This window comes from Pterocles gutturalis, unplaced genomic scaffold, assembly GCF_000699245.1.
Source record: "Pterocles gutturalis isolate BGI_N339 unplaced genomic scaffold, ASM69924v1 scaffold34501, whole genome shotgun sequence".
Taxonomy (NCBI): domain Eukaryota; kingdom Metazoa; phylum Chordata; class Aves; order Pterocliformes; family Pteroclidae; genus Pterocles; species Pterocles gutturalis.
In genome coordinates, this window is record NW_010104152.1 from 28,250 (window position 1) to 40,768 (window position 12,519).

A 12,519-nucleotide genomic window follows, 5' to 3' on the forward strand; every position below is an offset into this window, starting at 1 on the left:
TTTGGATCGAGCTCCACAGTTTAGCATTATATTGGTTCAATTCCTTATCCTATACTGATCACACTTTCTGAAAAACCTTCACTTGGTCTTATTTTTATAATTTGTTAATGTGTGATTCTACGAAAGATGAAATGTTTTTTAAAAAAATGAATGAAATTAGGTAAGGGCACAAATTCTATTGATTTTCAAGGACAATAACCAAAAAAAAAAGGCAAGCGCATAATTGAAGGGGCAGAGAAACTAAAATGCACCATGTGAACTACAGGAAGCCTTAATTTTAATAGTATATGCATTTTCTTGTGAATTCTCCTTCTGTTCAACCTGTTGGGAATAGAATCAAATTGGAGGTAATAACAATCATACACAGAATAATTCTCACATCTCTACAGCCCCCAAATCTTTAGGTACAGTTTAAGCAGAATTATAATCCACATTTTGGAGCTGAGGAACTGATGCACATGTAAATGATCTGCTATCGTCAAAAAAAAAGTTTGGAGCAGAGAATTAAACTCAGCTGTGCCAAATACTCGACTAGCAGCACAAACAGTGGGTCACCTCCCGAGCGAGGCCAGACTCCTACCTCGTGGGTTACTGGCAACCCCTCGGCACTGCACAAGGAATTCAAACCAGGGATGTGCTTCGTGCAATTCCTTGTTATCCAAAATAGGGCAATTTGAAGGATCTAAGCTGGAAATAAGAGGAGTAGCAGCACAGTGAAAATCCAGTATTTGTAACCCTCCTCTGCCCCAGCAGAACACTGCATTAAAAATCAAGAGCATGCGACTTGGCATTACAGTGGCTTGTTTCATCCATTCTTATGAAAGAGCCAAGTCACATCTCCCTTCTCTACCAGACGTACAGCTTTAGCAGACAGATCTCCGACACCTCCCTTCTTTAAAATTATGTCTCTGTGCTCGCTTTTGTAAATCAGAGTTTCCAGATCTGACAACCCCAAACGCTTTCCAAAGAAGGGACTTGATTCACAAATACCACTCTGCACAGTCTAAATATTTTATGTAAACTAAAAATGATTATACAAACAAACAAACAAAAAAAAGCAAAAAAGATTTGTTGGCTTTTCTCTGGTCAACTTCTACCTTCTTAATAATTACACTGTTAGACTGGAGTCACAGCTAAGAAATTTTAATAGCAAAGTATTCACTAAGTGGAAAGTATTGATATAGTTCCAGTACCTAATACTTCCTTCTTCTTCAAATCCCAACTAATTCTAATTTAGATAGAAACCAGTAATTTATTTGTGAATTTATCGAGAATGAACTCATACCTGTGCTCACGTGAGAGAGTTCCTGAAGAACAAGTTGTTTTGGCTGCATTTAAGACTGTTTTGCTTATAATATTATACTAATGACAACGATAATTCCTTCCCTTGATGACAGACACACAAATTAATCTTGACAAGACAACCTGAATAAAGCTTCAAAATACAGCATAAAACCTTACACAGACCCACTGCTGGAGTCTTTCTCGCCAAACAGCAAGGGCTGAGGAACACTCTTAAAATTGCATTTCATTCTTTACATCTACAGGAGATCTGAGGGACAAAAAGCCTTCATACCTGTAATAGTCTAAGTAAGTGTATAGCAGATACTGCAAATTATGTTCTAAGCAGTGAAGGACAAAACGAGCATGGAAGTCCAAACCACTTGCAGCGTTGTATTTTGGAACAGGGTGAGGATTTTGCAATACTCCCCCGAGGTAAGACAGTCTTTGGAGCAGAAGTTCAAAATCCTCCAACTCAGAACAGACAAAAACTCCATTTCTATCAGAAAAGAGAAAAAGCATATGCGCTGATTAGACAGTTATATCTTTAAGAAGTTATGAAGGGTGTTTTCAGCTCAAAATTGTAAAGCAGACCTTTCCTTCGAGGGGATTACTTCACTACTGAGGCAAACACAACATGCCAAAATACGCTTGATAGTGCTCAAACAATGTCTTAGTTCCTGCAGTTCACTGCAGAGAACAAGGTGTGAGGAGTGACATGTTTAGAATTTTCTCCCTTGCATTACAGTGGGCATCAGGAATATAACCATTATGAAAGATCAAGGGGCTGACAGAGGATTTCTACTGCTCTCACGTTTCTTACTGTTTTCAGATAATGGAAAGTGCAAGTACAAGTACAAGACTAAAATTAAATTTATTAATGGATTTGTGCTGTTTCAAGAAAGGGCAATAAATACAACAGAAAGACTAGTAAGTATCAAAAATTTTACTAACACATACTTCTGTAACTACCCGATTTTGGCTTCGTGTAAGATAGGAAGTTAGTATAAGGCATTAAGGGCACGTACCCAGCCAGCTTGTTCAAGATATCGTTTCTCATATAGCTGCTACACAACGTGTTCCGGTCAATAACGTCTGGAGTAAGAGGGGGCCAGTTCGCTTGTCCACACAAAGCCTGGTTGGGCTCAGATTCTTCAATCCAGGAACAAATATTAAGCCAATCATGCTGGGTTGTCAAGCGCATCCAAAGAACCTCAGGACTACACGTCTTGAGTTCTGTGTTTCAAAAAGGCAAACTGATGAAACCAGCACAAACACTGCTGAAGGAAACACTGACACTTCTTTATACATGTGTGCATTTTGAACGAACGGCTGCAAATATGATGCTGAGATTAAGCCTACTGTTACAGCCTGCTAGAGCTTCTGGTGGAAAAGCTAAATATTATATCACAGCGTGACAAGCTTTACACATAGCGGAGTGCGACATTTACAACAAATGGCCACTCGTTAGACAAATCCCTTTCCACTAATCCCAAATTTTTCTCTACCAGAAAAGCACAGATCCGTGTCAGAACGCAATAGGAGGAAATGTATTGTTTGCTCATTTTCACTGACAAAAAGGAAGTGACCTACTGTGGCAGCACACAACTTCTGTTGTATCAATGCCACTCCTACACAATTGCAATACATTAAGTCAAAGACAGATTTTTATTTCACAATTTTTAAAGTCCTTAGGCAGAATACTTGCCTTGGCATGGTTTTCTGGAGAGAAGAATCATTTCCTGAGTAGGCTCATCCCACCACTCAGCCCAGTTAAACATCACTGTGACTCTCCTCTTGCGAGCCTGGTGTCTATCGCAATTCAACAACGAGTCTAGAGCAGCCGTATGTCCGGAAAAGTCTTGTTCCTTTCTCCAGTTCTTAAAACTGCAATGAAGTACTGCATTACAACATTTTCTAGTACTCTAAAAACCCGTCCACAATCTAACAGACACAAGATGATGAAAGGAGCAACAAATTTTGCTAGTCCATTTTGAAGAGAGTTCTAGGCATGGCAGAGGGACTTAGTTCAGCTAAGTTTGAGAATACGTATGAGAGCAATTAACTGATTTTTGCAAAACTGACATAGCAAATTGTAAGTATGGTATCATTTTTACAACAATTTAATTGGAAAATAATTTTTCTAGGTTACTTTAGTTTGCTATGTTATGGATATCATATCAAAAATAGAGCAAACGTTCATCTGAACATGTTTCGTTTGATTAATAATTCCTATAACATCCTTTGTTATTAAAATACTTCAGTTATGGTGATGATGACATGAACAGAATACCTTCGCTACACTGATGATAGCACATCATGACTTAGTCTGGAAAGAACATGACAGCAATTGTCACATTAATGAGAAAAGTAATCAGTTCCCACACTGACCCTTATTTCTACAAATGAAGACTGGTGTGAAATTAATGAAATTACAGAAGGCTGTATTTGTTAGTGCAGTAAATCATACAGAATGCAGAAGCCAGCATATTTTAAATCCGATCAGCATTATTAATTAATAATTAAAACTGATAACCCACATTACCTGGAAAGAGATTGAATCTCTCTATTTTCTTGGAAGGATTCCGAGTAAAAGCTTTCAACCTGATGCACAAAGTCTATCATTTTCTTCTCTTTTTCAGAAAAATAATTTTCTTCTCGTAAAACTTTCACCTTTAATTCAAATTAAAGTATTATCTCCAATTACAATTTTTATCTACTTATAATATATTAAAGTTGTGAATGATCCTGCAAGTGCAAAGAGTTAACCAACTGTAAGAAATGCTGGAAGCATTGAGGTCAATACAATAAGATTTCACGAGGGCCAGAACATGATACTGTGGGCAACCAGGTGAGAATTAGATCAGAGCCAGGAAAAGGAAATGACATTTTTATCAATTTTTACTTTAACTGCAAACACAGAAGAATATTGGCACGTCCACGACATGCTTCAGCACCCCCACTGCAGGGATATAAACTAAACCCGTTTGTTCCCACTCTGCAAGCGTGTTCAATACACCACCTCCTGTCAGCAGAAATACGCATCACACTTCAGACCTGAGAACATCAGCTAGACAAAAAAAGCCTTTTCTACACTTACCAACAAGTCTCGTACGTGTTTATCAGCTGTGTAGAAACATATCTTACGCAATTCCTCCTTCACATCAAAGCCCTAAAAAAAAGAAGACACTAATTGTACGCAAACTGTAGAAATGCAGCTGTGCATTGACAGAATAAACGCACCCGCTTCCTTTCCACAATACATCCGTAAGACAGCTAAGTTCTCCCATACTCTTAGCACTCATTTATTTCCTTAGCCACAAAGAAGTGTCAGTAACTATCAGCGTGCTTGCTGAACACCTCTCACCATATTTCTTAAAAGTTCTGAGGCCTCTCTGGTATCGCCCTTCAGAAGACGGTCGTAGACCAGATTCAAACCTGTCTGAATGAATTCTTGAAGACTTTGAGCAGGATGCTGATGCATGTAGAAGAAGGCCTGGGCCTCTAGCATTTTGTTGCTTAAGATGGCCTCAGCAATGACTTCCTAGAAGGAGAAAAAATCCAGAACAAACTGATCCCATTAATTTTCAGTGTTACTATCTCTATGATCCCTATATTGATTTTTTTAACAACAGTTCAAAGTAATTTCCATATTAATAATTTCCTTAACTATATTTAATAAGAATAGTGAAAAAAAGGATTACTCATTTTTACCTCTGCTGTCAGTTTTTCCCACATTTGGCTTTCTTCTAATGCCAGTAAGTCTTCATCAAGATCACTTTCTGTGTGTGCCATACTTATTTGTGGTCGAGGATATCTTCTCAGAAATTTTCTGAGTTTAATAATGTAATCAGTTAAAATATCTGCACCCTTCTGCAGGAATTCATCAGGTTCTGTCAAGAGCATAGAAGATAACTGTTAAACAGAAATGAAGAATAGAGCATTTTTAACACTTAGCAATGCTGAATGCATTCTCCTGACTAATAAACAGAACACACCCCAGAGGAAAGAGCTCACCAGCTCTGTATCACAATTTGACCTGTACGGGTACTGACACAGCCCATCACTATCAGCATGCTGTCAAGATACAGCCACAATCCTGCCAGTGCTCCAGAGAGGTCCCCCTGTCCTCGTTGATGTGTTTTCCCCTTTAGGGACAAGTAAATGAGAACTGAAATTTTGTATTAATCCAACTGGTTATTCATCAGATAAGTCCCATTTAAAATGCAGGGACTTTGAACACAACAGTCATGTAATAAGAAACAAATACTAAAAATCATGTAGAAAAAATTATTAAGTTAGTGGTCTGCATCATTTACTACCAGAAGAAATCAGTTCCGCTTTAACACGTACAGCCTGTTGGCCCACAGACTAAAGAGCAGCACTCAGACAGCAACTCAGGAGCAGGAGAGCATACTGTGTGTTAGGATGTGTCAGCCTACCTTCCATAGCTTTCTCTAGCAAAACAGAATTGTCCTCCGGGATTCTGTCACTGTAACACTTCACCAGCACACCAGCGGTTACTCTATTCTCGTACCTCTTAGGCTGTAGCTCAAAGAGCAGCATCTCAGCAACAGTGCCAGCGTAAGCAGTCACGCACTGCCACGGCCAGTCTGCAAGCCCATCACACGCTGCCTCTGGCTTCTGTGCCACCCCTCGGGTTATACTGGGACGTGTGACTGTGGTGCCACACAGTAAACCAGACTGGGAAGTGCTCCAGGTAAAAAATAACCGGTAGGCTTTTTTTTTTTTTCAGCTGCATCAGTTTCTTAAACTAGTCTGTTTCATTCTGCAGACACAGAAATATTTGTGCCAGAATATTTCAAGTGGCAGCACTGAGAAAAGAAGGAGAAGCTGAGGGCTCAACTCAAGCCATTTAACTGCGCTGCTATCAGGTATCCAGCAACAGCCTGAAAGCCCCATTCTGCCATTCTTAGGCATCCCAAAATGATCCTGTGGACAGTATCCTCCAGTCTGACCCGAGAGCCTGATCGTAGCTGTTTGGGCTAACACAGATCCTGTATTCAGATCCATTTCTCATGTTTCCCCTTAAGTAACATCTTTCATTCACTTAACTCTAGCAGAATTTTTTTTATTATTCTAAACAAATTCAGGCTTTTAATTAAAAAAAAATGTTTTCTTACCTAAACAATGACACATTACATTACTACATTATGATTCAAAATGAGTACTCTTACCCTCTGTGTGCAGAAAAATTTCTTCAAGTTGCTTGCTAAGGAAAGTCAAGGTGAGGTTTAGCAGCTGCTCAGAGAAGTGTTTACTCTGAGGCTCCATATCACTTTCTTTGATTGCTGAGCAGAGCAAGTTTAAAGCTGGCCTCAGCTCTTCCAAATCTGCAATATTTACATAAAAAGCTCAAACATTTGCATTCTACCCTATGACTGATCCCATAAATTTAAAATCGAAGTTAAAAGTCATAAAGGTATGTTACAAAAATCTTCTAAAATGTGTCAAGCAACACATGGAACATGCTTTGCCTTCACGTCAAAATGCTCAGAATACAGACGCCAGTACAGAACACAACAAAAACCCCACACATCGCGCACCATCTCACTCTTTTTTCCAGAGGTACAGAAGTTGTGATATAGCATCATCCAAACATACAAAAGCACAGGCAATTCAATCTTTTTACAAACACGCAGCCATGAATAGAAAGACAATTCATTTAAACGTCCACATAGCTGAAAGTATTTTACTTACTTTTCAGGTAAGCCTGGGAAGCACTACCAGTAGACTGTTCAGGTCCGGAGCAGGGTGCAGACAGATTGAAAAGATTTTCCTTGCTTTTTAAAAATAAGTCTACTGTGTCTAGCTGACGATTTTCCAAACCAGCCTAGACAAACGTGCAGTAGAACAATTACGCATGTATTCTAAAAACATACATTGTACCCTTACTGCTAGTGTCATACGCTGTGACAAAGTATACATGCAGAAAAAAATTAATTGAAACTATGTGTGCAACACCTGTAGCCTGAAAGAACAAGGTGACCTGGTCAGTACCTGCCACGCTCCTTTAACAGGCTTTGCAGAAACCCTGCCCCGTATCTTCAGAGACAAAATGTTAACTCAACAATCTACTAGAGTTTGATTTGGGATACAAAATAGGTACTGAGAGAACCAGGACTTTGAATAAGTTTACAGCAACTGAAAACTGCTGTGACCCTCTGCCCACCAATTCACCTTCCATCCTCAGGTTTTTTACTGATTATTTAATAACTAAACTACTACTTTTTGCCCATAGGTTACTCTTACTTGTGTCGAAAACCACCATTAAGATTGCTAAACTACGTCTACTGTAAAGAAGCATTTTTGTTACACGAAACAGATTTCTTTACCTCTAGCGCATGGATGGGAATTGAACATCGTTCCCATCCATTGAGGTGACAAACAGAATCCACGACTCCAGCGCTGCCATAGATCATCAGTCTGTTCAAAAACTCTTCTTGAGTTAAACCAAATAGAATTAAGGAGAGACCACGCTCTGAATAAAAGAATCAAACCATAATCAAAAATATATCAGCAAGTAGCTACACAGCAACACTTCCATCTACTGCCTCTCTTCCAAAATAACACCAAGCTGCACTGGCTCCATTTGGATTTCACCTCGGCACGAATGCGTTAGAAATTAGCAAGCAGCAGCCAGGCAGAGAGGAAAGAAGAGCACTACCAAAAAAAAAAAGAAATAAAAAAGAAATAAAAAAAAAGAAAAAGAAAAAAGCTTTTTTCAGAAGCCTACATCAGGAGAATTACACAAACCCCCCTCACCTGTCACAAGCAGACATAAAGGCACCTCTTCACCGCAATCCACATGAACACTGCTTTTGCCGAAGCGGTAATATGTCACCTCTTGTGACTCAAAATCCCAGAGAGCAAGAGTCAATCCTTTGTCCTTTGTTAAAACTACAAACAGAGCTTTAACCCCAGTGACCAATTTACACTCCAGTTTCACCACTTCTTGTGGTGCTTCTACAGGGATTTGTTTCCACTGCGGTCTCGCATCGCTGGGGTTTGTGCCATCGCTTTGTAAGGGTCTGGAAAGGGCCCACGTAACGGCTCGTGGAACAAAAGCCACCATCTTCTCAGGAGTTTCATAGATTTCAGGATCATGATCTTCAAGATGGGTAAAAAACTGATACCAAGGTAAATTCAAGTCATTCACCAAATCTGGAGAACCTGGCTGTCTTCTCCTTACTCTGTCACATAGTGAGGACAAGTGTGCTCTCCAGGACCTGGGGTGAAGAAAGAAGTTACCTGTACACCAGGTATTACTCCAAGAACATATGTAAAGTTGTCTTGGCCCATTTCCTAACATCATCCTAACATTCAAAAGATTTAAAGCAGAATGAGCTGATTTTACTTGCCATAATTAAAATTTAAAAAAAAAAACAACACAAAAACCCAGTAGTTTATTGCTCAGTGGAGGCAGAACCCAGCCTGTTTTAGAAAGTGTTTTCATTACGTACCGGTCTGTGTGGAAAGGCAAGGACAGAAGCTCCATGCTGTACTCAGAACTAGCAAGGTCATCCTCATCTAGTCCTTCAGGAGGCTTCACCGGAAGATTTTCAGGATCTCTCTTACAGAGCAAGTGCCCAGGGAACTGTCTGTAAAAAAATAAATTTCACCTCCCTCAGATGATTTAAGATTTTTTTTTTTTTCCTTCATGGTTACCTCCTCCAGGAGCTACCAGAGAAGCTGTTTTCTCTCAGATGAACAGCATTCACAAAAATGTACTCAGGTAAACCATCAAAACCTGGTGCTAATTCCTCTGAGGTGGACAACACCTCTGAATTACAACCTGGCCCTCACTTATCAAGCAAAATCAATGCAGCTGTGTCAGAACAGTTTAGCAACCCCCATGCCCTACAGTATTTCTAACAGGTGCTACCAACCACCGGCACCAATCCACAGCATGTATCCTAATCCTCCTAGAAAAAATATAAAGTCCAACACAAAGATTTTCTATTTGTTAAAGTGACAGAGCATAAACCGGAGCAAATATGAATGGGCAATCTTTAACCAAATATGAAATCTCCACTCTACCGCAGAGCCAGGACTCAAAATAAAAAGCTGCCAGCATCCCAACTGCTACAGGACCAAGAGGAGGCACTTTTAATGTCAGTTGTACTCAAAACCTTCCATTAGGAATTCTGCTGCAAACGTACCTGAAGTATGTGTTTAGATCCACGGAGATGGCGCAGTTGGAAGAGCTGATGATCACAGCAACACTGAGATCACGCGACACTTTCACCGCCATGAGTGGCGATGCGATGGTTGGACTCCTCTCCCCATCCTGCACAGCTCCCTGGCAGAGCGCTACGTTGATGTTTGCTAGATTTGCACCATCAAAGGTGTCAAATACGTCTTGAAACAGCATCAAAGAAAACACCAGGCCTCAGACTGTCCAAGAAACAAGAAACTACACATGCGAGGAAGATGGTGAATTTCCGTTAACTCTGTGGTCCAAGCCAGTCTTTGCACAACAAAATATTTCCAATTGCTTGTTTTACAAGAGCATTCTAAGTGTGGCTAGCATCAAAAGTGAACTGTGCCAGGTGCTGTACACACACAGCTTGTGCCATCACAAAAGAGTTAATTCATACCTAGAAGTGAACTGGCACAAATACATGTTGCCACTTATATACCTGGGAGGAAAAAGGAAACTGGCTTTATTGCTTCTTTTTACATATGTGTCAAAATATTGACAAAGCTGGGCACCTTGTGAAACTGACAGCAGATGTACGCCTGTTGTATGCAGATCCACATAACAGAGCCACTGACAACCATGACTCCAGTGTGAACCACATTGCCAGTGGGATGTTGAGAAACTACATCCCATACAGGACCATGGCATTTTTTACTACAATAACTAGCACTTCACTACACAGCCCCTTTATTGGAAGCACCTGCAAAACAAGACACTTGAATTTCTTTTAAGAAATTTCTGCTTAACCCTGACAGAAAAAAAAACCCAACTTTTTCTTCCCGATCATTTCCACTGACAGCTGGTCTCTGCGGCAAAGGATACAAATCCAGCCAGAGCTATCCAACAGGAACAGGATCCCCCTGCAGAAGTGCATATCCGTTATTCTTTCCAACGCTTGCGGACGCAAATCAAGGGCAAAGCAGTCACAGGTCTCTAAGGGCGACTCTTTTCCAGGAAAGGTAAGATGCACAACAATAGACTTATTGAGCAGAAGAATGCATTTGTTGTTTTCAAAAGACAGTATCCTCAAAGAGAAAATTGAAGACAGGCCTGTAAATTTAAAGATATTTGAGCATTATAGCAATCTGATACTTTTGATTTGTAAAAATATCTCGAGAAAATTACCGCTGAAACTCATTGTCGCTGCCACCATCTTAATAAAAGTTGGGATTGGAGCAGGGACTTGCTTTGTTCTAAACCTCACTTTCTACGTCAGGAGCACTAATGTTAGAACAGTTTCCTAAAACAGTGAAGGCTCTTTAAGTGGACAATGCTACGAAGAACACAAAAATTCATCACAAAATAGCATTTCAGTCAGCACTGAAAATAAAAGCTACAATCTTTGGAAATAAAAATACTTGGGCAATGGAGACTGGTTAAGGACATGTACACCATCAAAGGTCCTGTAAGCACTGTGCATGCTAACTGCACGTTCAGTTTGCTAATCACAGAACACAAGGGTAAACACATAATGAGCCTTTGCAGGATTAGTGAGGAGCCCTATCTCCATGTTTCCTTCCCATCAATTCCAATATTAAAGGGAAAGTTTGAGATAGAAGGGTTGCATGAATATCTTTTATTAAACTTTATTTTTAACTTTGTATCACCCAGACACCTTACCCTCCAACAGTTTAATTCCCTCTAACAATGTCATCTTTGAATACAGAAAAGCCACTGTTATTTTTCAGGTTCATTAATACTGCAACTGATCACTTTAAATCAGTGTGGAAGTGTTTGACACTTCCCTAGTGTTCAGTCCTACTGCCTCAATATGTTTAACCAGGTGAAGCAGAATTAGACCTGTAATAATTTCAGATACAGAATACACATCGAAATTTACTCACTAATGTTTTTAACTTCAAGGAGCTTTTTAAGTGTATCTTCCTTACAACTGTGCAGGGAAATCGGGTTGCATTTTCCATCTTCTATAGTGAATTCATGGACAAACAGTTCATGACTTTTACTAAGAGCCAGTATTTTTGTCTTGTCTGCTTGCAGATCATCTTCTGTATTCTCCCACACGAAGCTGAAGATACAACATTCAGTATGTTTATTGATCTGATTCTCTTCCCACATTTCACACCCTGAACAGTTCTGGAAGTGTGTTAATTATGGACAGTATAATCTTGATCCTGCTGCCACCCCCTCCCCTCCCAATACTAGAGCATATTTCACCCTGAGTAGAGACTGCAACACAAGGCAATGCTCGAGGTGTCCCTACTTCTCTTCCTGTCAAGAATACAGGGTTTTTCTGTCCCTCTGTGTTTCTTTCCTCTAGTCATCCATGACCCATGCCGCAAGAGTGACGCTCTGCTTCAGGACTTCGAGGAGAAGGAACACAGGCACTGTCAGGCAGGAAGAAGCAGAGCCTATCACCCTTTTCCATGTTTGGCCTCCCCGTTGCTCGGGCTGAGAACCTCTTCAGGTGTCTCTCTCCACACCTGCTCTCGTAGGAGAGGGGAGCAGGTTAAAGGGGAAAAGATAAGAGGCCACTTAGGATTGCGCAGAGTGAAACACGAGACTAGATCACCGTAACAGCGTTGGTATTGCTTGACACTGCTGATGTGTTGAAATGCAATGTGACTGTGCTTTTGACTCAGCGTTAAAAGCTACTAAAGCAGATTAAAAACATCTTGTGATCTCTGTCACGCCCAAGAGCTTGGCCCTGACCCACAGACAAGGAAGTCAAGCTGCCAGGGCACTGTGACATTTTAAGCGAGCAACTTGAGAAAAACAGACAAACTGTCTTCCCTTTTTCCGTTTTTTTTTTTTGATCTACTGTAATGAATACACCCACAGCTACAAATATAAGTAGATATAAATCAACATTCCGTCCAGCAGTGGGATTTTAAGGGGAGAGCATCCCATTTCCAGGCAGGGTTGGAGAGTCCCCCTCAGCCTCCTGCAGCCTTCAGGCCCTGCCCTCGCCTGGGCAGCACCCCAGGGGTTCACCCCATGCCTCTCGCCAAACCAGAGCGACGCTAGGGGACCCTTCCCGGCCTCCCCTTCCCGTG

General features: G+C 40.5%; 2 protein-coding genes across 2 annotated transcripts in view; both read right to left on the reverse strand.

Annotated features, from left to right (window-relative positions):
• Positions 1–8,377, reverse strand: part of SPG11 (spastic paraplegia 11 (autosomal recessive)) — a 26,119-nt gene extending 17,742 nt beyond the window's left edge. The window contains 12 exon segments of the mRNA XM_010086970.1: positions 581–687; positions 1,577–1,780; positions 2,310–2,517; positions 2,990–3,168; positions 3,827–3,954; positions 4,382–4,453; positions 4,649–4,825; positions 4,996–5,174; positions 6,480–6,635; positions 7,003–7,135; positions 7,638–7,783; positions 8,068–8,377. Coding sequence (XP_010085272.1) covers positions 581–687; positions 1,577–1,780; positions 2,310–2,517; positions 2,990–3,168; positions 3,827–3,954; positions 4,382–4,453; positions 4,649–4,825; positions 4,996–5,174; positions 6,480–6,635; positions 7,003–7,135; positions 7,638–7,783; positions 8,068–8,377 — 1,999 coding nt within the window.
• Positions 8,378–8,498: 121 nt separating this feature from the next.
• Positions 8,499–11,531, reverse strand: LOC104471590 (spatacsin-like; the record flags this gene model as incomplete). Its single annotated transcript, XM_010086972.1, has 5 exons — positions 8,499–8,531; positions 8,762–8,903; positions 9,465–9,663; positions 10,328–10,555; positions 11,350–11,531. Coding segments are annotated over 5 exons (784 nt in total), but the record flags the coding sequence as incomplete, so codon positions are not given.
• Between the last annotated feature and the right edge of the window lie 988 nt (positions 11,532–12,519).